This window comes from Siphateles boraxobius, unplaced genomic scaffold (genome assembly GCF_051911475.1).
Source record: "Siphateles boraxobius isolate OS27281-9 unplaced genomic scaffold, OSU_SipBor_1 5, whole genome shotgun sequence".
NCBI classification, from domain to species: domain Eukaryota; kingdom Metazoa; phylum Chordata; class Actinopteri; order Cypriniformes; family Leuciscidae; genus Siphateles; species Siphateles boraxobius.
In genome coordinates, this window is record NW_027509141.1 from 21,925,483 (window position 1) to 21,949,687 (window position 24,205).

Below are 24,205 nucleotides of genomic sequence, written 5' to 3' on the forward strand. Positions count from 1 at the left end.
CATAACTGCGACAAATGTGGCCATCTTTTGAGACTGCAACTTTGAATTGAAATTATAATTATTGGGTGCTTGCCAAAGGCAAGGCACTCACTTTTGTTATTGCTCAAACTTTTTCCACTTTTTTTTCGGTTGCGCTACTCCTCCCGCAGGTTTTGTCACAGACCCATGAATGAAGTGTCAAAACATGCGGCCTATTTAAGAGAGGAGTGCTATGACTTTTATAAGCGGTCAGGGGTACAATGTTTGCCCTGCGGGCCAAAAATGGGCCAAAAAAAACGCATAGACTTAACATTGCGAAAAACTTTTAAAAGTCATAGCTCAGAGCGAGGATTTCGCAGAAACGTGTAATTTACCACATTTGAAGAGGCTGACAGGGCTCTGTAAGAACATAGCTCACAATGGGATAAAAGTTGCACCCCTGGGGGGCAGGAGCTGCCCAAAGTTACCCCATTGACTTACTATGGTGTAGGACGGCCAATGAAATGCATGCGTTTCTCCTAGTGTGGTAAATTGCATAGGGATTTTGTATTGAACATAACTCTGGATCATAGTGTCATAGAGACATGGGGGTGTGCTAATTTTACTCAGACAACCAATCAGCCTCTCAGGATCATTGTGAAGCTATCAAGCCACGCCCTAGCAACCATTTAGAGCACCATAGCAACACGTTCCATAGACGTCCATTGAAAGAGATCAAAGGGATATCTTTAGATAGAAGAACATGAGGGTGGACTCGTTTGACTCGAGGCAGCAAACAGCCAATCATGAACACTTCCTAGCCCCACCCTGCCAACCACTGTCGAGCACATTAGCAACCAAAATCCAAAGAGGAATATCTTCCATTCTGAATGTCACAGAGGCATGGCAGTTGCTTTATATCATTCACACTGACAAGCAGCCTTTGGAGTTTCATCATTGGCAGCTCCCAAGCAATTTCATAGCAACCAAACAGAGTACCCTATCAACCGTTTAGCAAGACCTATAACTCTGCATCAGAACATCATATAGAGATGGGGGTTGGCTCGTTTGTTTCTTTTGGGAAACAGTCTGTAAATATCACCATGGTAACATTTAGAAGCCATATTTCAGCTCCACAACATCGTACAAACATGGTGGTTGGCTCTTATACAATCATGTACAACACTGTAGCATCTATCCTAGCAACAGAGTGGCGAGTTTTGCCACTGCAAGCACCCACTCACATTTTCTTCAGTAAATGTATATTCTAGTTATAATTATTATTATGTGCATGTGATAGCTAATATGGGGGGTGGGGGGGGGGGGGTATTTCTGGTGGGTTATGATGAGCCAGTATATGTCCTAGGCTGATTCAGAACTCCAGTATATCCCTGAATGAGGCTGACCACAATTACATACCACAACTGCATGATTCTCATTTATGCCAAATGTGCATATCTAGGACATCGCCATAGATCTCAGAGGAAGATAACACTGAACAGTCCCTTTAAAACATGTAACTGGCTATGTGGATCTCTTCAGACTTAAAATTCTGAAACACCATATTTCACAGATGTTGCTACTCCAGATGTTGAAGTTCTCTCGGGTTTATAATATAAGGGTGGGTCTGACTTTATGGTATGAATGAGCAAATGTGTGTGCGGATAGAGGAAGAAACAGGTTTCTCTGGGATTAAGAACTATGTATTGCACATCTTCTCACCACTGCTTTGCAGCTGGAGCTCACTGCATAAGGCACAAACACTCATGGGCCTAAAAGCACAGGAAAGAGAGGAAAGAAAAATGTGAGAGAAATTACCTAAAAACCTAATGCACTTAAAGTCAGACAATCCCAAATAAGTGAACTCACACAATATTTTTTTAACTTAAAAAAAGAAAAGATTAATAAGCTGTCAAGTACCCTGTTGTTCTAAACTAAATAAAAAGAACATGATTTTGATTAAGTATCCCAAGGATCCGCGTGACAAGGCAGAGGATGGTGCTGGAAACAATGTTGACCCCACGGTCTCTGCATCGGTCTCCACCCTGTCCCACCGGCCCTGTAGTCCTTGATAAACACTTATTCACATGCATTAAGTGTGTACAGCAGGGTAGAACAGATCCTGGTGTTATGGGATGGACGTTTTGATTTAATTTAAGGCACTTTCCCAGAAGGCGGGGCAGGGAGACAGAATTGTTGACCTTCAGAAGGAAAAGAGGGAATGACCCAATAGGCAGTCTGTTTAGCAGAGGAGAACAGGGGAAGTACGGAGGAAAGAGGGGGAAAGAAACTGAGTGAGAGAGGGGGAGAAAGCTAGGTGGGAGAGCAAAACTCTGTGAGAGTGAAGTGACAGCTCGAGGATTCATCAAACGAGGGCAGGAACCAGCAACAGGTAAGAAATGCTTTGTTTCTTCAAAATAGCCATAAATCAGTCTCAAAGGAGACTAGCAACATATATACTGATCAGAAAATATGTTAATACTGGCAAGAAATGGAACATTAATGTAGCCATTTATTTAGTCCTAACGTCTATTTAGCCAAGTTTATTTTTTTCCCTTAAAGCTTATGAAATAATGGCATGATTACATTGGCTGTTCATTCACTACCTTTCAGTACTCTTGCAAATATTTCTTAGGGTTTATTTAATGTCCAGATTTTCTGCATTAACATATCTGAGTACAATGCTAAAACAGGTAGATGTTTCCTTGCAAGCTTTTTGTTCTCATTGTTAATACTTCTTAAATGTTAAAGTTCCCTTGACTGTAATATGTATAGTATATAAATAATATAATAAAATATACATATATAATATACATGGTTCAGCTGTCTTTTGACCTGTCCAGGTCTATCCTTGACCAGATCTATCAAAGTCTTGTTACTGTGTTTTTTTAAGATGTCAGAAACAAGTTGAAATGATAAAAATACCCAACAGTATAAAGCAGATTCTGGCTATAGTGAGTCCCATTAGCATCTGTTACATCCATCAAACTGAGCCATCCTACACATGATATGTCTGGGGAAGCTTTTTCATTGATTTATTCCTACATTTTCATTAATCATATTAACTGCTTGGGAAGCAGACCTGTAATGCTTTTAGTTTGATCCATTTCTAGGCAAAACTATTATTCTCTTGATACAGAAATGATATATCCAAGAGACCTCTTTTGTCTTTTTTTACCTCTAACCAAATTTAAAACAATCAGTTCCCTCCCATTTTGAGTCCTGCCAGCACTGACTCATAACATGTTTTTGTTATTATGAGTTTGTGTTAAGCCTAGTAATGACCCAAATCTCCTTATATGGTCACAAATATTATTTTGCTTTTCAATATTTCTGATTAAAATCTAAGTTTCCCTCAAAGGCCAGATAGAAGGGCAATATCATTTGCACCCCACCTAAAGCAGGCATGCCGTAGCCCAGGCCCTGCTGCCTGGTCTCCATGACCATGCAGCTGACACCCAGCCAGACACTTTAAGCCAAACATCTGATTGCGATCATCCATCAGACCCACTGCACTGCTCCATGTTTTGTGCTCCATTGGTGTGAGTCTCTGCATAGGATTTATAAAACATTAATTTCTCTAGTGAAACGATTCCTCTAGGCTAAACAATGGAGTTGAACTGACATGTTTTTAGGGCTTGACCGATTTGATCAACTCAAATGTAATATTAGATAATAGAAACCCAGTGTAGAAAATATTATAATGGTTAACTATTTTAATAGGTTTATTAGCCCAATTACAAACACTGCTCAATAAATTTCACACATTTTTACCATTAAGTTTCCAGCACAAAGTTTTTCCCAGGAGCAGTATAAAAGAACAATCAAACAAAATTCCTGAAGGGAGCTCAAATTAGAAATAAGATGTTGAAATTTATCAGTCTGTTTATTTTTCAAAGCAATTTTTTTCCCACTGGACTGTAGTAGGAACAATAATCTTCAACTTGAGATCACTTCCCACTAGCCAACCCACCAAAATATTTCTATGAGTGGTTTCAAATCATTTATGAAATCACAAGGACCCTGGAAAACATCCAAATGGCTGAACTGCAACTAAAACTTGAACATTCTGCTTTGTATCAGAGAACATCTGGACACTTCTCTAAAAATGGAAGCTGAAGCACAGTTAGGTAACACAGCAAGTTAGTGATCTAAAAGACACGGCACTTCACAGTAGAAAGGCCTAAAAAGCTAAATTAACATATTTTGATGTTGTCAAAGTTCAGACATAACCCCAAAACAGATGTGACCTAAAATGAGCAGTTCTTGCTTTAAAACATGTTTCAAAGGGGATAGGGTTAAAGGTCCTGCAAAGTTAAAGTCCAGCAAAGACTTATATTGAATTGTTGAAGCTTTGGTAGCAGTCATTCTTAAAGGAGTTAAGAAGCAGATGAAGAATCCTCTGTAAGAGAGTTTGGCCTGATGAAGGTGTTTATTAATAAATAATATAACATAATATATAATTTTCCTAAATATTTTGAAAATTAAATATTGATTTAATTTATTATTTATATTAAATTAAATAAGCATGTTGGTTCTCTTGACCTAATTTTGAATTTTGGCATCCAATTGTTCTGCAATTATTAAAATACACAATCACAATTATTAAAAAAAAAATATCTTCCATTAAAAAATTTGTCTTTCATACTATGTGAAAAACATTTTTGTAACATTGCTCATCATCTCTATACTCTGCTTTGCCTATGAACTAATAAATTATAAACTAAAGACAAACATCTTGAAAAACACTTTTGGCAGAGCGGGTTAGCTACTCTAGATTTATTTAATCCTCCAAGAAATGATGTCATGTTTTTTCGTGTTCCACCAATCAACAATTCAACTCTAAGTGGTGAAGATAGCATAGCAACACTATGACATTGGTTTCCTCCAAGCTCCCCGGGGTGTTTAGTCTGTTTCCCTCATTAAGACTCACTCTTTCCTAGGTCTTGCATTGCACAATAGAGTCTTTATCGCAGCCGTGTGCAGAAAACCTGTAAATCCAGAGTGGGTTTTTTTTTTTTTTTGGGAGTCTGTAGAAGTCATAATAATCCAGCCAAACTGGAAAGTTACATAACTGCATGCTTTGTCAAAGACGACAGCAAAAAAAAAAAAAAAAAAAACACTTACAGTCTGTGGCTGAGTAATGCCAGTCCATGATCAAGATATCAATAAAAAACACAAAATATGTATCTTTAATATTTCAGTTGTTTCTTCTCATCTTCTTATGATTCTTTACCCAAAAAAGACCCCAAAGATCCCAGAAACCTCACACGAGTCTCTTTTAATATCAGCGTTTCAAACTGTGCTCTTGATTTTCTAAGATAGCAAAGTATGCAATCAAGTGAAGTCAATATGACTAAAAAATTCAAATAACTTACTCTTAATTATTTCATTTTCAATATTAACATTTTTAAAATTAATTTAATTTTAAATGTTATCTTCTTGTGCTCTTAAGTTGGCAATAAATGAAAATGTTACTTTAAACAATCATTATTTTTGAAAGAATTTATATTATTGCCCTAATCAGCACAAATAAATCAAAATGCCAATTTTTTCTTGCTGCTTCTCTGTTCAGGACCATGAAAGCTGGGCTTGCATACTGCTCTCTTCTTGTCCTTCTTCTAATCACGGATGTCTGTGGGCAACGAAAACCAAAACCAAAGCCTGTCCGCCCACCTACCACCAAGAAACCTCCTGCCCCCAAGAAACCATCCTCTCCTGCTCCAAAATCGGAGCCCGAACCCCAGGAACCCACAGATTTTCCCCCTCCGATCCTAGGCCCTCCCTCTGAATTCTCAGACTGCCCCAGAGAGTGTTTTTGCCCACCATCTTACCCAAATGCCCTGTACTGTGAAAACCGCAATCTCCGAAAGGTCCCGATCATTCCATTCCGAACCCACTACCTGTACCTACAGAACAACTACATTAATCAAGTAAACGCAGACTCCTTTAACAACTGCACTGAGCTTAAGTGGATCAATCTGGGAAACAACCGCATCCGTTCGGTGGAGAAACAAGTGTTTGAGAAGCTGCCAAACCTCCTTTACCTTTATATGCAGAGGAACGAGCTAAAGGAGGTGCCTGACGACCTGCCCGTCGGCTTGGAGCAGCTTCGACTCAGCCGTAACCAGATCTCAAAGATCCCTCCTGGAGCGTTCAGAAAGATGAAACATCTTGCGCTACTAGATCTGCATCACAATAGGATCAGTGACAGCAGCTTGGGCAAGAACATCTTCAAAGATCTGAAGAACTTGATTCAGCTCAATTTGGCCCACAACATCCTACGGAAGATGCCTGCGAATATACCCAACAGCCTCCTCCAACTATTCCTGGACAGAAATAACATCGAGGAGATTCCACAGGACTACTTCAAGGATTTTGCACACCTGGCCTTTGTGAGACTTAACTACAACCAGCTTAGTGACAAAGGTCTTCCAAAGATGGTGTTCAACATGAGCTCACTGTTGGATTTGCATTTGGCCCATAACCAGCTGAGCACTGTTCCACTGTTCAACTCCGAACTGGAGCAACTTCACCTCAACAACAATGCCATTGAGAGTATGTACTTAATAAAAAAAATGTATTGTGCCACAGAAATTTTTCAAAAAAAATAACACATTTACTTGTCTTTGCAGGTATAAATGGCACCGAGATCTGCCCCACTAACTCTCACAACATGCACGATGAAAACGGAGCACCCAAACTGAGATACCTGCGTCTGGATGGCAATCACTTGAGTCCCCCTGTGCCCTTTGATGTCATAATGTGCTTCACACGCCTCCATGCTATAGTAATATAGGATGTCATGAGTGATGAACCGATTTATGCATGCCTGCGCACAATCAGGCCTTCCTGTCTACTTGACAGTACTGATTGAATCAAACAGTACCATAGAAAACATGTAAGTAATTAACAACAAATGGCAATGCATTTGTTTTAATGTTCGGGAATGTTTCAGTGTGTAACCTTAAAACCTTCAATGCATCATATTTATTGAACTTTCTGTCTTGAATACAACTGAGCATGAGTATTCTGCATTAAACGTTTCTTTGTGATTATACAGAGCAGAAGCAGCAGCAATGGCTGTGAGTGGAATTAATTCAACCCTAAAAATAAAGGTACATTAACTGACGTACTGTGCTACAGACAACAAGTGTAGTTACAATAAATAAACAGGAAGTAGTATATTGTCTATAGGGGTAGACTAGAGATATGATGAAAAGAATGATAAACAGGGGAATAATGTAACTACTGTGTAGTTGAAAATGTCCTTAATGTGCCTGTGTTTTTAAAGTACTGTGTGTAGTCCTGCCTTCAACTTGTCAATATCTCTATATAAATAAATATGTATAGAATTTTTTTTTCCATTTGAACATACTTGTTTTAAAAAAGAGAAAAGAAACAACAACATAATATTGTAGACCCAAAAGGATTTCTCAAAGGATTTCAATAAGGGTTTTTCAAAATAATAGGCTAATTGAATCATTCTATATGGTTTTTATGTCGTTCATATGCACATTGTAGTTTGACATATGCTATCTGAAAGTAGACTCTGTCACTGCAATGGTATAATGCACCTGCTATATTCCACACTTCACATAACATGAAAATACAATATAACAATAATAAATGGAGCAATTCCAATAGGACTCTTGCACCATCTGTGATTGGGCCCTAATAAAACCAGACAAGAAGAAAGATTTAGTGAATAATTTAGTACACATTCAAAAAACTTTTCCAAAGTCAAATGTACCAGGCACAAAATAAAATTGTGTCTATAGCGACATCTTGTGGGATCTGTTATCATGTACAGTACATTATATTGAGTAAATCAATCTCTAAATGCTTTTGTGATAAGATTCAAGATTCAAACACTTTCATTTAGATCAAGAAACACATATTGCACAAAATACTATTAGCATCTCTAGAAATTAACTTTTTTTGTTTTCACAACATTACGAATACTTGCTGACTGTTTTCAAATATGATATGGAATGTTTTCAGACTGTACTAATGTTTTATTGTTTAATCATGTTATACAATATTGGCCAATAGTGATGTCTGAAGTGGATTTTTGTTTTGAATGACCCTAAAGTTTGTTTAAACCATCAAAATATAGGGAAAATGTTTTATTTTTTCAAATATTTTTGAGAAGAAAACACTAGACTTAGTTGAAGACTCCCAAAGGTAAAAAATTAAGTCTTTACTATTGGTTATTTGTCTATGTGGTATTTTTAATATGCCTTCAGAGATATTCTCCTTAAAACTGCAGTGAAGAAAGAAAATCGCTGTTTGAAATTGCCAGCGTTTCTGACGTCACAAACTACCTTGTAACCAATCACATCAAAGAGCAGGTTGGCTTTAGCATGTCCTTAACTCTGTTGCAAAGCAGGGGAGCCTTAAGAGAAGCCAGGTTATCCTGGTATATGTTTCTGTTGATATGAAAAATTGTGTACATTTAGCAAAATATAGCAGGTGAATTATGTATATGATGTATATGATAAACTAAATGCCTTTCTCTACTGACGTTTTAAGTGGTTCAAAGTGTTTCTAAGGATACATATTATATAACATATTAATTACCGTTATGTGTCCGACGTTGTAAAGAACCATACATAAAATGCATTTCCATTCAGGCTTCGACTTGTAGCTGAGCCTGTATAATTCACTCTGCTACTTCTTATTCTGAATCAGTTTCTGGTTCAAACATAAACTTATTGCTGAATTAAACCAGTATTTCCACTTCCCATTGTGCAGTGTTTCCTACATTAAAATTGACCGAGTGGATCTATAAGCTGGTGTGAGTAAGTGGAGGCGAGGCCAATTTGCATATTCTAAATCCATGTATAAATGAAGATCCTGCTACAGCTACAGGATTTATTTTACTATGCAAAGAAAAGCCATAGAAAATCAAAAAGCTCACAGGAAAAAGCATTATTATGAATTGTCATTTGCCCTTTTACAGCACATTTATTACATAGTTGGGACCTGAATATGATTTTCATTTTCAATAATGAATCCTAAATTTCGCCGTTAGTAACTTACCAGTCGCACGCACACTCAAGCTCCGAGGATCCCGTTCTTTGCTCATTTTTAATCAAACTTGTGAATTTAGTGAATTGATAACTGGAGACTCGCTCTGACCGGATCAAAGATTGAATAAGTGAAATGTTGACAAGTTCAAAATAACAAGGAATGACATGTTTTTATGAAATGTAGTGGAGTAAACTGTATGATATTATGCTTTGGAATGTAGTGAAGTGAAAAGTAAGAGTTTCCCAAAATAAAAATACTCATATAAAGAACAGATACTTGAAAAATTTATTTAAGTACAGCAACAAAGTGGAAACATATGGAACTCAAAATATTCCTCTGGGGTCTAAGGTGTTTTTGAGGCCCTGGAGAGGTTTTGACATTCCCTGACATTAGTGCTTTTTTCAGTTGTTTATAAACATATTAATGGCAAAGGTGTCATTACACTGTATTCAGCACAAACTGGGCTACCATAATATGTGAGGAACATGTACATATTTATTTTTGAGATAATAACATTTATGGATGGTTATCGAAAAAACAAAGAAATTAAGTCACTGAGATAAGACCACAAAACACATACTAAATATGTGTCCTCGAGACTTTTGAGTATTGGATGTTGTAGCCTATGTTTTTGCTTCAAAATGATGTGTCATCCTGCCCACTCACTCACATAAAACAATATATTGATTTAAATTTTGTGAGACACTTTTTGTTTACAAAGACCATATGCAAAGAGGCGTGAATGATCATGAATAATTCTGTGATTCGCACCTGTGAAGACAATGATCCGCATAATGAGCCTTTCAGTCTACAGGTATATGAGAGGGAACTACAAGAAAGAATGTGAGGACAAAATAAATATATTTGTAGTTTACGTAGAATATAGTTAACAATAAATGAGAGTCAAAGGCACATTTTGAGTACACAGTTATACCTAGAAACAAATCCTGTTCAAATATGTAAGTGAACGTCACACTTGCCAAAATAATGATGTTCTGTTTTATATGCTTTAAAATATAATTTATTTCTCTGATGCAAAGCTGAATTTTCATCAGCCATTACTCCAGTCTTCAGTGCCACATGATCCTTCTGAAATCATTCTAATATGTTGATTTATTTTCAATGTTGGAAACTGCTGTGCTGCTTAATATGTTTTTTAATAACCTGTGATACATTTTTCAGGGCTCTTTGATGAATAAGTAATGGCTGATGAAAATTCAGTTCTGCATCACAGAAATAAATTCTATTTTACAGTATTATTAAAACAGAAATCCTTATTTAAAATTGTTATAATATTTCACAATATTGCTCCATTTGTTCAGTATTTTTGATCAAATGAATGCAGGCTTGATGAGCATAAGAGACTTCTTTCAAAAACATTCATTTAAACAGTAATGTGTCCAAACTATATTTAGCATGATAAGCATCCTAAAAAAGCCAATAAAGGAAACCGTGCGTCTGCGCAATTCATTCACATAGAGACACGTAGATACAGGATTCATATTCTTCCATCATTATTCCTCACCGTGTCTCAGAACGACTAAACTGATGCGTTTTTTCAAGTTGATGCGGGCGTTGAATCTGTTTGCATGGATCGCCTCACAATTTGCCTTTGAATGCTGTGCGCTTTCCGTGGGCAGAATGGATTTCATTGAGAGAGAGATGGCAGACCGCGTTTGTTTTATTTTGCGAAAAGCAAAACATTTTATTTTAATTGTGAGTCTACACAAATAAAAGTACACACTTAACAGTTTCGAATGATGTAAAACACTTATCTGTATGACCAGAAGTGACGGAGTAGCCTATTAGTGATGTTAGTGATGAGTGACATATAAAAAAAAGTTCCTTGTTGTATTATTACAATTATTACAAATGTTTTAGTTCTCTTCCTGTTCACTGGTTGTAAATGATTTAGTGTTTCAACATCTTCATATTTTAAACAATGAATCAAACAAGTATTTCACGTATTCATTTCCTTGCTGTGCAAAGAACTCATATGACAGACAGTTAATTGTATTTCACAGACAGGTTTGATTAGCAAACCCTTAAAGAAAAGGACAAAAATAAAACAAACTGCTTGCAGCATCAGGAAGCAGAGCAAGGAAGATCTGAACTTATTTCCTACCAATGCCGTCTAACAGTGCCAGAAATGATGAAAGAAATTTTTTCTTCTGGGCAATGGGGTGTATACTTTCAAAAGTTAGAACAATGCTGGTCACTTGATTATGAAATGATCAGTAAAAAAACATTGTCATATAACACAACTATGTCAGGAAGAAACTTGCTGTCCCGTTCAAAAAACAAAACAAAAAAGAAAGAAAGAATAGGCTACTACTGTAATTCATGTTTGGTCACAAGAGAAAATTTGGTTAAAAGTATGCTGCGCTTGAAGGTTTAAAAAAAAAAAGACAGTTGATTGAAAAGGAAACTCTGACGTTTCTGTCAGCATTTATCAGATGAAATGAACATATGCAAGGATGTAGAGATAATGGTTTAGTGACAAATATGTTAGCCCCTAATACCCAAGGCGGCCGCAGAGGGACTGTCCCAGCGGCAAGTGTACAGTAAGCTCAGCTGCCTTAACATATCTGCTAAAAAAAGAATAACCAAATGAGGGGATAAAAGTAGTTTGGTCTTTCTTCCTCATTAGTAATGAAATAGCTTATAATTCATAAGTGTATATAAATGGAGAGTCATGTGACGCTGAAGACTGGCTGAAAATTCAGCTTTGCCATCACAAACTGTAAGCTTTTCCATCACATTACTGTATTTTTGATCAAAAATAAATACAGCCTTGGTGAGCATTAGTAAACCTTTTTCAAAAACATTAAAAAATCTTACCAACCCCAATATTACCAAGTAACATAATTGCTAAACTACATAGTATAACATGCTACTACAGGTATTGCAACATTATGCATGTCAGTAATTGTTTGAACTGAAGTCCTTCATCCTTTCATGTCAATTCCCATAGTGATGAATTCAAAAATGTTGCAAAGACATTCACTTCCTCTTACTGTAATGGGAGGTAGAAGAAAATCAAGGAATACCTGTCGAAATTCCCCTCTTGTCCCACTATAAGAGCACCTGCCATCACCATGAAGAGGTGCACATCATTCTATGAAGAAAACACTCCTCGGACATCACTAGGTAACATAGCATAACATATAGCATATATTTTATCCTAGAACAGACTGATAAAGCTCATACAAATATCATTTTATGTAACATATGCAAGGTTATGTTTGACTGTCTTTTCTTCATTTCCCAGGCTAAATTGTCAGAAGCATAATGAAGGACTTGTTTATTATAAATAGTGTGTTTGTATGCATCATGCTTTGTTGTCTATGGGACTCGGCCCAGGGTCGGAGGCTTCACTTGGGCAGTTGTAAAGTGAACATTCACACCCACGAACTCAGGCACCACTTCCAGCACATTCGTCAAGGCATGGTAAGCACGCTTACAGTCTTAAGCTTAGACGTGTTAGTTTCAGGCAGCATTTCCTTCTGTTAAAATAGCTGATAGCAGTTTGATGCATTCTAAACATGTACAAATAGTGCCATGTCAATTTCCCACCATAACAATGACGTCAATGGTGATGTCAATGGGCTTTCTTGACAGGTTTGACATGTCAACCAACAGGTTATTGATTCATTTTAGCTATTTCATTCTTGACTCTGCATGTCTAGATCAAAAGAACAGCATGTGGCAAGACATGCTTTTTTGTTTCAGTTCTGAGTTTAATATGCCAATGACTTTTAAGCATGACAAAGGAAAAATGAACAAAAGGAATACCTCAGTGGAAACTCCTGGCAATTTGTTCAGCACTTAGTCAGGGTGACGAATCATATCCCTGGCAAAAACAAAGCAAAACAATGTACATGCAAGCAAAATCAAACAAAGCTGTTTTTAAAGTGGCCTCATTTTTATTGCGCCTATGGTTTGAGGTTATGTAGTGATTACAGTGTAATGCAATCTGAGAATATCTTTTGTTTTGACAGATTACTGGAGATAATCACAAGGGAATCAGATTACTTAGCAAAGATGTAATGAACAGTGTACAGGTAACATTTTTGAAAGTTTTTTTGCAGCGCCTGTAGCATCATAACCTTTGTATAATAAACTGATCAATTAAAATGTGCCATATATTTCTAAGACTATCAAAAAATCTGTGAATTATGTGTCTTCCCCTTATAAGGCTACAGAAAGCTGCTGTTTCCTCAGGCAGCTCTTAGACTTTTACATGGATAAGGTCTTTATCAGCTACACCAGCAGTCATTCCCTACATCGCAGAACCACCAGCGTCCTGGCCAACTCCTTCCTCAGTATCACCAAGGACCTGAAAGTGTGTGTAAGTACAAGATACTAGACAAAGACACCACTTAAAGTTAAAAGATGTTTTTCAAACTGTAGCAATAGTAAGACTGGAAAAAAATGGGAAAAGTCCCGCATACTGTCGTAACTCGCAAATATTTTTACAAAGGTCAAGGCCAAAGACCTTCTTTGGGCATTTGAATGGCATCGGAAATCCCAAAATAAGGTCTTTGACTAAAACATTGCTTAGTATTAAAAACTTGTAAACTACAATATTTTGTGAAACCTATTTTTTTCCCTTGTACCGACTGTGACCTACATACCTGTCTGTGAAAGTGCAGGGGTTGGTTACTAATAAATAAATAAGCAATTTTATATGAATACAAGTGTACTGTAGAATATTGGTGGGGCTGTTGTAAGCACAAGAATACAGATAGAGATGTTCTTTGAAAGCTTTTGGCAGATTAACTTAACCATGTGATGTTTTCTGTCTATCCAAAAGCATGCTAATGCACACTGTGAGTGCAGTGTAGATGCCAGACTAAAATTCACAGGCATTCAAACTACGTATGAGAAGGTAAGAGACATACACCAACAGGAGACATAATAACTAGGCCTGCAAACACAAACAATAGACCTTCACAGATTTTTTCAGACTTTTTAACACTCTTTAATTATGATGAAAATCAATGAAACTTTCTTTTTGTCTCCCAGCTTGATCAGGCAGCAGGAGCCGTGAAGGCTATCGGAGAGCTGGATTCACTACTTGAATGGCTAGAAAGTTTCCAACATCACTGACTAAAACCAAACTTAAGTGAAGCTCAATATTTATTATATTTCTAAAGCATAAACAGCTGCATAGATTCAAGAATAAAGAATCTTTACTACTGTACTTGATTTTAAAAACATGGATTTACATTCTGGAAAAGATATGTCTTGGAATAACGGAATTACTTTCATTGTGAATTACTTTTCAGTATTTGTTTATGGGCCATATTTCTAAGCATATTTGCATGATGTATAAATGTCATGCTGCAAAGTAGACCTTTAAGGTCAGTTTGTGATCTGCATTTTGAATATATTTGTTTTTATTGTATTTATGTCTTTATAAAAATAATGTATAAAATAAAGATATTTTTAAACTATTGTGCATCTCCTGTTATACCACAAAATCTATTCAGATTAATTGAGACGCATTATAAGAAATCACTCAAAAACTCGTTGTGGAGTTTCACCACGTCAGAGTAAAAGTAACCATTATCTTGTCATGTCCGTGCTAAAACCGCTGCAGTCTAAAGTTTAAACACGTCATCTCTCTTTTTCATCACTCATCACCTTTTTAGCAGGTGTCTGCAAAACACAAACAGCATTTATCACTGACTTTCAATTTAGCTACCGGGTTCACAACTACTCATATCAGACGAAGATATTAAGGTCATACCACGTCAAATTCTGACTTCATTCTTAATAGAGAGTCCTCACAGCACAAACAGTATCAAGAAAGGCGGGGAAAAGTGAATCACACAACACTTCTGTTAAATGTTGCTGTATGGCTGAATTCAGAATAGCATTTGACCATGATTAGAAATAGCAGAAGAAAACAATAGGGCACGTACAGCTATTATGCTAGTGTGCTTACTATTAGGGATATGGTGGAATAATAAAAAAGCGTTAATAAACAAATAACGAATTCTACCAAATAATAGGAAAAATATTTGGCAGACACAGTCACTCCTCATGTTTGCTGGATAAGGTGAGCCAGGGGAAAACAATATTCTAACCTACATAAAACTCTAATATCAATAACGTTATAATGAGTGTGTGAAGTGAATGAGTCTAGGGCTGTCATGATTCTTCGATTAAATTCAAGAACTCGATTTAAAAAGAAATCCTCGATTGCAATTGACCCCGCTTGAATAACCGGCAAAATACCGGAAGTGGCGCATTCCATGGACGAAATTAAATCCATAAATCGTATTATTAGACAATTTTCTAAGGCTGCATGATGTATTAAAACCATTTAAAAACATACTATGACATAGTGCTATTGTGAATTCACAAAGGCTGCAATTCAATAAAACGTATAGGCCTACATGCCCTGGCTGTAGGTTTACATGCTTTAATTAGTTGCATGCGTGTTAGTTATGTGTTTCTCTCAAACTCCATCTCTGCATATGCTGCGTGTTTGGGTTGCTCATAAAGTTATTCAGATTTATAAATACCTACACCAACACAGCAGAATACATCAACATGCTTCTAAATATGTGAACTGTTAATCAGACAAAATAAAGGTTTAAACCCTGGCTCTGTGGTTACATGTTTTGATGTCCACGTATTCTTGTTTAAGAAATTACAGTGGCTACTGCATTCCAGTCGCAAAGAAGTGGCCAAATATGAAAGATTAAGTAAACATTCTTGATACTGCTTTAAAGTGTAACAAGAGCAGGCCATTGACACACTTTGCAGGTATTTATAGTACATAATATGCATAAGATAATTTTTGATATTATGTATTTTAATAGTGTTGTTCTATAAAACCCATATTATTTACTTTTGATTTAAATCAAATATTATTGCCTCAACCAAATATTATTGCCTCATTGTTATTATATAGGCTATATGTATTTTAAGTCACTTTAAAGGCTTAGGTCTTTGCTTAGGTTTATTTTTATCAAAAAATGGCAGATTACTCGATTAAACATCAAAATAATCAACCGATTACTCGATTACCCTAATAATCGTTAGTGACAGCCATAAATGAGTGTAAACTATTAATAAAATGAGAGAAGTGCAATCACAAATAGCGTGCCGTCTCTGCACGTCTCTCAGAAATCAGACCTTGCCAACAGTAATAATAATTCGTTACATTTATATAGCACTTCTCAACCACCACCAATGTGTAGCATCCACCTGGATGAGAACAGGGAACGAGACGCTGCGTCGATTGACGCATTGGGAAACGCCTCAGGCGTGACAGGTGTCTGAAATTACTATCAAATCACGGAAATCCTATTTTTCTCTGCTCGAACCACGGATCTACCCAGCGCTTATGTTTCAAAGCACTGAGGAGGCCTGAAAAGGCCTAAGGGCTGATCTAACTGGGAGGCCTCACGAGAGGCCTACGACCGCCTCAGGAGGCCGAGTACTCATGGTGACCAGTATATGGCAGAGCATGTGAGCGGAGCGGAGCGGAGCGGTAATACTTCCTCCTGAGCGGAGAGCGCCTTTCTGAAGATTCCGCTCCGCTCGCTCCGTCCGCTCAGCGCCGCTCGCTCTACTCAGAATGCCCTATTGTGATTTGGTAGTTCGAGAATCTGTGAATTAGCCAAAGCAATAGTGGGTTGGTTATGCGCAATGTCCCTCTCTGTGCTGACAATGATGCACCTGAGCCCCTTGGAGACCCTAACCAACCTCCTGCATTCTGCCAGAACGAGCAAACAGGACGTGCAATAGTTAGACACTATTTCTGATTTGGATTTGTTTTGGAATTCAAAAATCAGTGATTGCCATTCTTTGCATTTTTTTGGTTATTCTCTAATCATTGCATGCATCACTAATAAATATTCTAAAAACAAAAATATTTTCGATTGTGATGAATATATATCTCAATTAGTGACAGAATAAAATTTATTGTTTTTGGTCAATCTTGACGTTTGTTTGTTGGATTATTTTATGAGGCCAAACTCTTTCTACTTTGCTGTAGGCCTACTGAAAGGCTGAATACGTAAAAAGCCTACCTAAACACTGTAGCCTGACGGATGAACAAATAAAAATAAAACCTTATGAATTAATAGGATATCTTGTAAGATACTGCATGATCCAAATATAGTATTATTTGATACATTTTTAAAGTTTTCATTACATTTTGGGCATGAAATCCACGCTGAATCCAACCTTCTGGGGCCAGTTGTTCAAAGGTAAACTGATCGGATTTTGGTCATCGGAAAGAATGGGTCTGACATCAGAGTAGATCATGGAATCCAGTCCTAGTTTTAATCTGGATCAAACCTTCAGTTTGTGTTGTTCAAAACTTGTCAGTATGATTTGGATAACTTTGATCCAAAAAACAGTATTATCCTGATCCCAACAGGGGGTAGGATTTCAAGGTGGATTCCAAGAAGAAAATGTATTAAAACTTTTAAATTGGTCGAATAATACTTTTGTATCATTTAGTGTATATATACTTTTATTTATATTTTGCACTTGACTTGTGTAACCGTTGTAACAGTGATAAAGTAGATAAAGTAGACATAGGCTACCAATTGAGCTATTCAGTAAAGTAAAAATAAAAATGATCTTGTCCCCATGAAATAATCCCCCAAACAGATTTCAATAACAAACAAAAATAATATAATTCAATTTTTCTGTCATTCATCACCGTATATTAATTTCAAAGAAACAATCATCAGAGATGAGCCTGTCAAAAATAATTTCTAACAATTGCATACTATACGTCCAGTCAGTCCCTCATTCAAAAAAATGTTTTAAGACGTTTTCAAAATATCCACAATGTATATTTGTTTTTTATTTGTTGTGGCTCAGATGAGGGGTCATAAAAGAAATTTATGAATGGAAGTGGATGTTTTTGTTATTTTTGTGTTTTGTCTCAAAATAAGAAGTATTTACAGTGACTCCATGTTGGCTCTTCTACCTGTTCTTTACATAGCTAAAGGATATGTTGTCCCATGAGCACTGGTAATCCGGATTTGGTAATCTTGAAAACTGTGTATCTGGATCAGGGTGATTCAGTCCAATGTTGCTTTGAAAAACCGGCATAAAAGTAAGACGGATTACCTGATCCTGAATAGGAAAAAATGGGATTTCCAAATCCGGATCTTTTTGATCCAGATTAAATGTTTTGAACAACTGGCCCCTGATGGGATCAGTTTAATCCAGATTTTTTGGATCAAAGTGATCCAAATCCTACAAAAAAGTTCTGAAAAACCCAAACTAAAGGTTTGATCCGGATCAAAACCAAGATTAGATTACATGATCTAATCCGATTATTTAATCCGTTTTTTCTTTTGAAAAAAACATTTTCAAGATTTGATCCAATCCGTTATCCAAAATCCTAGTGGATTACTTTTGAAAAACCGGGCCCTGGAGTTCAGTGATCTTCATTTCAGATTTTCTACTTAAATTAAAGTGTCATTCCGTCTGTTTTTTTTTGTCACGAGCCGCATGCGCTGTTTGTGCGACTAAATCCACTCGACCTGAGTCTAAATCCTGCAATCAAAATGCAGGCTGATATCCAGCAGTGTTTTTAATGTTGATCATATTAGGCTATACGAGCAAGAATGCAATGTTTCCCGAATATCCACATGATTTCAAATGTGTCATTGATTTTATACAACAGTTCAAAAAAACAAAAGGGTAACATTAGGTGATGTATTACATTTAATACAGTATTGTTAGTAGGCTTATTGCTCTATTTTAAGACGAAAGCCACAGCAGAACTGCAGCACACAGCAGTGAATCTGGGGCTTTGAACGAACCGTGAGATTCAATCTGTTCACGAATACAGCAACTTGCTTCGTTACTGAATGAATGAATTACTCGATGACTCACTCATAAAGACAGTGAGTTACTGCTGCCTACCGGCGATTTTAATATAATATTTTCACTAATATTAAATGTTTTTTAACACCATTGCATATTTATTGAACATTTTTATTTAAAGCATTTTTATTTTTAAAGGTATTAATAAATGTAAAAAATGAACTGGAAAAATCATTTAAATGGGGCAAATATTAAAGGTGTGACTGCAGTCTCAGTGGAAGAGAGGGGACGGAAGGACGTTAAATGCTTCAGGGGGTTTGGCACTCTAAAATATTGGAGAACCACTGAACTAAGGAAAAGGGATCTGTAGAATTGAACAAGTGCTACTGCTAAAGAGTGCAATGTCAACACAGCCTGTTACTTTGATTCAAATTTCTCATAAGCTTAATTGAATTGGCCTAGAGAGAAGTTTGACTAAAAGTAATGTCTAAAAGTTGCCAAAAAATGCGAAGACTTTTCGTCAACTAAAACTAGACTAAAACTATGAAAGACAAAATGACTAAAGTGACCAATAAGCATTTTCGTCTGATTATGAAGACTAAGACTAAATAAAAAAGGGCTGCCAAAATTAACATTGTCGCAAACGTCTCGTCAATGGGCGGCATTGTTCTCCTATCCAACGTTCTCCTATCCCCTCAACATCAGCGAAACTACCCCGCTGATGTCAGTGGATACGGGCAGAATATGGGTTCTTCCATGTCCTCTTGATCTCAGTATGGAGATCGGGAAGAAATGGAAGGCTCACCTGAGTTGGTGGTTTATGACCGGGGAGAAACCGATCGTCAAGTCTACCGCGAGCGATCTCTCCCCCAACGAGCCGCCACGGCAGCCTCAGCCTGCCCGCAGCGCGTTCCATAACACCAACCAGCTCAGCATACACGGGGAAGGGAGGCTGAGAGGATTCAGGATCTATCCGATTATCACCACCCTCATCAGCCATCTCCTGCTCGTCCGGAAGAGCACTCGTTGCCTGACTAGGAGGAGAAAAATCATCCAGCTGCAGCTCACCCTCGTCAGCCGCCGAATCGTCTGAGAGGACTACAACCCTCTCAAGGCGATCAGTGAGCTCCATCTGAGAACCCCATGACGCACGTCGCCACTCTTCCTCAGCACGAGCGGGTCCTGAGTCAGGAGGTTCAGGCGCTGAACCCTCTTCACGAGAGAAGACGGCCAGACGAGAGCGGAGCGTTTTTACAGAAAGACGAGAGCGGAGCGTTTTTACAGAGAAACGCTCACAATTTGCACAGACAGCTCCCTCGAGAACTGCCTGTGTGTGCTCTTCCCCCAGACAGGAAACGCACAATTCGTGTGTGCCACCCGGTCATGTCATGTTTGCAAGGCGCCCTTACATACTTCCAGGTCGCAGTTAATGATACATGAGCTGTCGCCGGTCAATAGGATTGCCGTGATTTGATAGTAATTTCAGACACCTGTCACGCCTGAGGCGTTCCCAAATGTGTCAATCGACACAGTGCGAGTTCCCTTTCGAAAGGGAACTCACAGTCATTTGAAGCATGCAAATAGGCAGTTTTTACATCCATCTGGTGGAGGTCAAAATCATATTGTGCTGCCATTTGCATTAAAGCACGTACTGAAGTGATATTTGCTGTTGGTGAGAAAGTCTCTTTGTAATCTGCACCCATCACTTGACTAAAGCCTTTTGCTACATATCTGGCCTTGAATGCCTCGGTCTCATCTGCATTGTTTTTAACAGCATAGACCCCCTGGGGTTTGCCGTATTCTGCCATTGTAGCACTGTTGCGAATTACTTCAGCAGTCATTACAGCATACAGTACGTCCACGACATCTTGGGTAGATTGCACTCTAAGAGCATTCATCTTGCCATTTCAAATAGCGTTCTCCATTTTCTCTCAGCAATCCCCTTTTTGATGGGGTGAATATGGTGCTGAGGTCTCATGTCGAATACAGTTCTTGCTTCATAGAGGCAAACTCTATTGCCATAAATTCTGTGCCGTTGTCTGATCTAACACACTTTATAGTCCCATAAGGGGCTGTATCAGCGAGGAACTATTCAGTAGCTTTCAGTGTCACTCTTAGCTTTTAGAAAATACACAAACACTGCATTAGAGCACTCATCAGTAAATGCCAGCGCATACTTGAAACTGTCTATAGCTACTGGGTCAATAGGACCAGCTAGATCTGTGTGCTCTAGTTCAAGTGCGGCCTTAGCTTGTGTGTCAAGTTCCCTGTTTCTACTATGAACAAATTTACCTTGTGTGCAAACCTCACAGTTTAGGTTAGATTCAATCTTAGGTTAGGTTAGATTCAATCTATCAATCTTATTCTTTCCCTTGATTTTCATTCCCTCAACTACATGTTTGCAATTTGGAAACATCATCATAATTGCAGTGGCCGAGGATCTCATGCCAGGTTTGAATGTCATAACATCCGTTACAACTATCATTTTCCTCGTTGACAGTGTTCAGATAGTAGTCTGTTGTATTCTTGAATGAGAAATTTAGTACAGCTCTTGTGAATGAGTTCATCACGTCCTTGTTAAAAGTTGATCGAAGCTCCATTCGTCGTTGCAGCTTTAACAGAGAATATGTCCTGCGGGTAGGATTGGATGTACAACGCGCTCCTCAGAATCGCCTTCACCTGTTGTCCCTCATTGTCAATCAGACACACCTCCACATCTCCTCTTTTCAGCGCCACTTTGCTCGCTCTGGTCCCGTCAGCCAACTCAATGTAGTCTTTCTCCAGCTGGAATTTGTCATCAAACTTTCTTAATTTTTCAATGTCCGTAATAACGTGCGATGTCGCACCAGTGTCAACCATTAGTCCCTTTTGTTGCACACTGTAGAACTGGCAGTCACTCGCTCTAAAGACAAATGTGTGTTCGTCGTTGTCCTCTTCATCAGCAGATTGCTTAAAGGGTTAGTTCACCCAAAAATGAAAATTAAGTCATTAATTACTCACCCCCATGCTGTACCAACCCCGTAAGACCTTCGTTCATCTTCGGAACACAAATGAAGATATTTTTGATTAAATCTGAGAGGTGGATCACTGCTACATAGGCTGCCAGAGGGAATGAAACTTGACGGCCCAGAAAGTCATTAAAGAACATGTTTAAATATTCCATGTGCCTACAGTGGCTCAACTATAAGTTTATCAAGCGACGAGACTACTTTTTTCCCGAAAAAAAAAACATAATAACGACTTTATTCGACTATTCCTTTTCTTCCTTGTGGGCCTGAGACGAGAGTTCAAGAGATTTCCACGACGCATGCGCGAGAACTGAACAAGAAGTATTAGAAGAAGAACGTTCTCTTCTCAGTTCTCGCGCATGCGTCGTGGAAATCTCTTGAACTCTCGTCTCAGGCCCACAAGGAAGAAAAGGAATAGTCGAATAAAGTCGTTATTATGTTTTTTCTTTTCGGGAAAAAAGTATTCTCGTCGCTTGATAAACTTATAGTTGAGCCACTGTAGGCACATGGAATATTTAAACATTTTCTTTAATGACTTTCTGGGCCGTCAAGTTTCATTCCCTCTGGCAGCCTATGTAGCAGTGATCCACCTCTCAGATTTAATCAAAAATATCTTCATTTGTGTTCCGAAGATGAACGAAGGTCTTACGGGGTTGGTACAGCATGGGGGTGAGTAATTAATGACTTAATTTTCATTTTTGGGTGAACTAACCCTTTAACATTGTCTCTCTTTTTGAGTCTGCAATTTCCATCTTTGTACGTCAAGCTTTTACAGTCTTTTGTCATTTTGGGTTGGAAGAAAAGGGACTACGAATGAAAATTAGACAGTGGCTAAATCTGGCGCATTTGACATTATGTATTATTAATGTGTAATGTCCCTGATTAAATAAATAAAATATTTAAAGAAATGTTACAATTATAATAAGGATTATTATAATTATTATTTTGAGTTATACAAGGCATGTTAAATAAAACAATGAAGGGGAAAAAATAGGCTACATTTAAAACTGGCTTCTCATGTAATTTTATGAACTTTCAATTCATTTTATTAAACTTCCAGGACTTTCATTTTTATCCGAATAAAAATACAGATATGAATAATTTTCAGGTTGTAACAACCATAGATATTTACTCCACTGCACACCCCTACTTATGCTATTCCTAATTCAGTCTAGCATTTTAATACTTTCCACAAGCCTCATTAGTGACCTCTATTGGCCAATGATGGTGTTAAAGTTTCCAAAACTGGAGCTGGAGTTTTGCTGGCATAGGATATGAGATATTTAGATTAATGAATATCTTTACATGAGAGGATGAGGATGGAGGATAGCCAATTTAATATAGCACTACTATATTTACTTATGCAAATTGCGTACTAATGATAATAATAAAATATGCCACCAAAATGTGAAGTGATCAATCACAAGTCAAAATTCTGCTTTAAAAAGGGTGTTACAACTTAAATACAACAATACTGAATAAATTAAATATTTAAATAAATGTTTGATTAATCTAACAGGAAATGCCAATAAGGTCTATAGACTTCTTTGTCACCTTCAGATATGAAATGTAATTGTTAGAATAGTATATCTGTGTAACAAACAAACACTACAAAAAGTGGTTTAGTTGCTATAAAGTCAATAGTTTTTCACTGTACTATGATTTGGTAGAGTTAATATTCATAGAGCAACATTACAAAATAAATACCTCAATCATAACCTGTTAATGTTGATACTGTAATATCCTATGCTAAGCTAAGTCAATTATACAATGTTAGGGTAAATGATACAAAATCTTGCCAAATTAAGAGATGTGCTTAGTAGGAGAGGAGACATCTTAACGTCATGGAGAAACATTGATACACGCACAACATTCAAATATTTCAAAGCCTTCCAGTGACAGTGAAACAGATAAATTATTCCATTCTGATGATAGTACTAGAAACGTGCGATACATAGCTGACTTGGCTTGAATTTCATGATTCACTTTCATAACAGCTAAAAAAAACGAATTAGTGAATTTACTGAAACCAGCTCAGCATAACAGGAAATTTCTTGCGTTTTAGTTCTTGCTGATCAATTAACACGTAAAATTATATTTTAAAAAAAGAAAAAAAAGAAAAGGAAAAGCACTGCAGACATTATGACCAGCAAGTCATTTACAGTATTAAAAACACAGCCATCAGGGTCATCCAAAACAAGGTTAAAATTATGGTTTAAATGGTTTAAAAATTCTACCATTTCAAAACATCTGTTTTGCATGGTCAAAACTAAATGTTCAATACAGTAGGTCACTCTTAACCAAATGGGAAAGAACATCCGCAGTACACTTCCTCTAAAACTTCCCAGGACTATGAGCAAAGTTGCATCACGATTGCACTGCTGCACTAA

The 24,205-nt window shown here is 37.3% G+C and overlaps 3 protein-coding genes across 3 annotated transcripts in view; 2 read left to right on the plus strand and 1 right to left on the minus strand.

Moving 5' to 3' along the window:
* The window catches only part of fmoda (fibromodulin a), a 62,998-nt gene that overhangs the window by 34,127 nt on the left and 4,666 nt on the right, over positions 1-24,205 (minus strand). The window lies entirely within an intron of this gene.
* Positions 1,682-9,263, plus strand: prelp (proline/arginine-rich end leucine-rich repeat protein). The gene is made up of 3 exons (XM_077203263.1): positions 1,682-2,350; positions 5,534-6,516; positions 6,594-9,263. Exons 2-3 carry the CDS (start codon positions 5,538-5,540, stop codon positions 6,755-6,757), a joined length of 1,143 nt encoding a protein of 380 aa, XP_077059378.1. The 5' UTR covers positions 1,682-2,350; positions 5,534-5,537; the 3' UTR covers positions 6,758-9,263.
* On the plus strand, positions 11,969-14,454 carry il19l (interleukin 19 like). The gene is made up of 6 exons (XM_077203264.1): positions 11,969-12,144; positions 12,266-12,444; positions 12,996-13,058; positions 13,193-13,345; positions 13,811-13,885; positions 14,023-14,454. Exons 2-6 carry the CDS (start codon positions 12,286-12,288, stop codon positions 14,104-14,106), a joined length of 534 nt encoding a protein of 177 aa, XP_077059379.1. The 5' UTR covers positions 11,969-12,144; positions 12,266-12,285; the 3' UTR covers positions 14,107-14,454.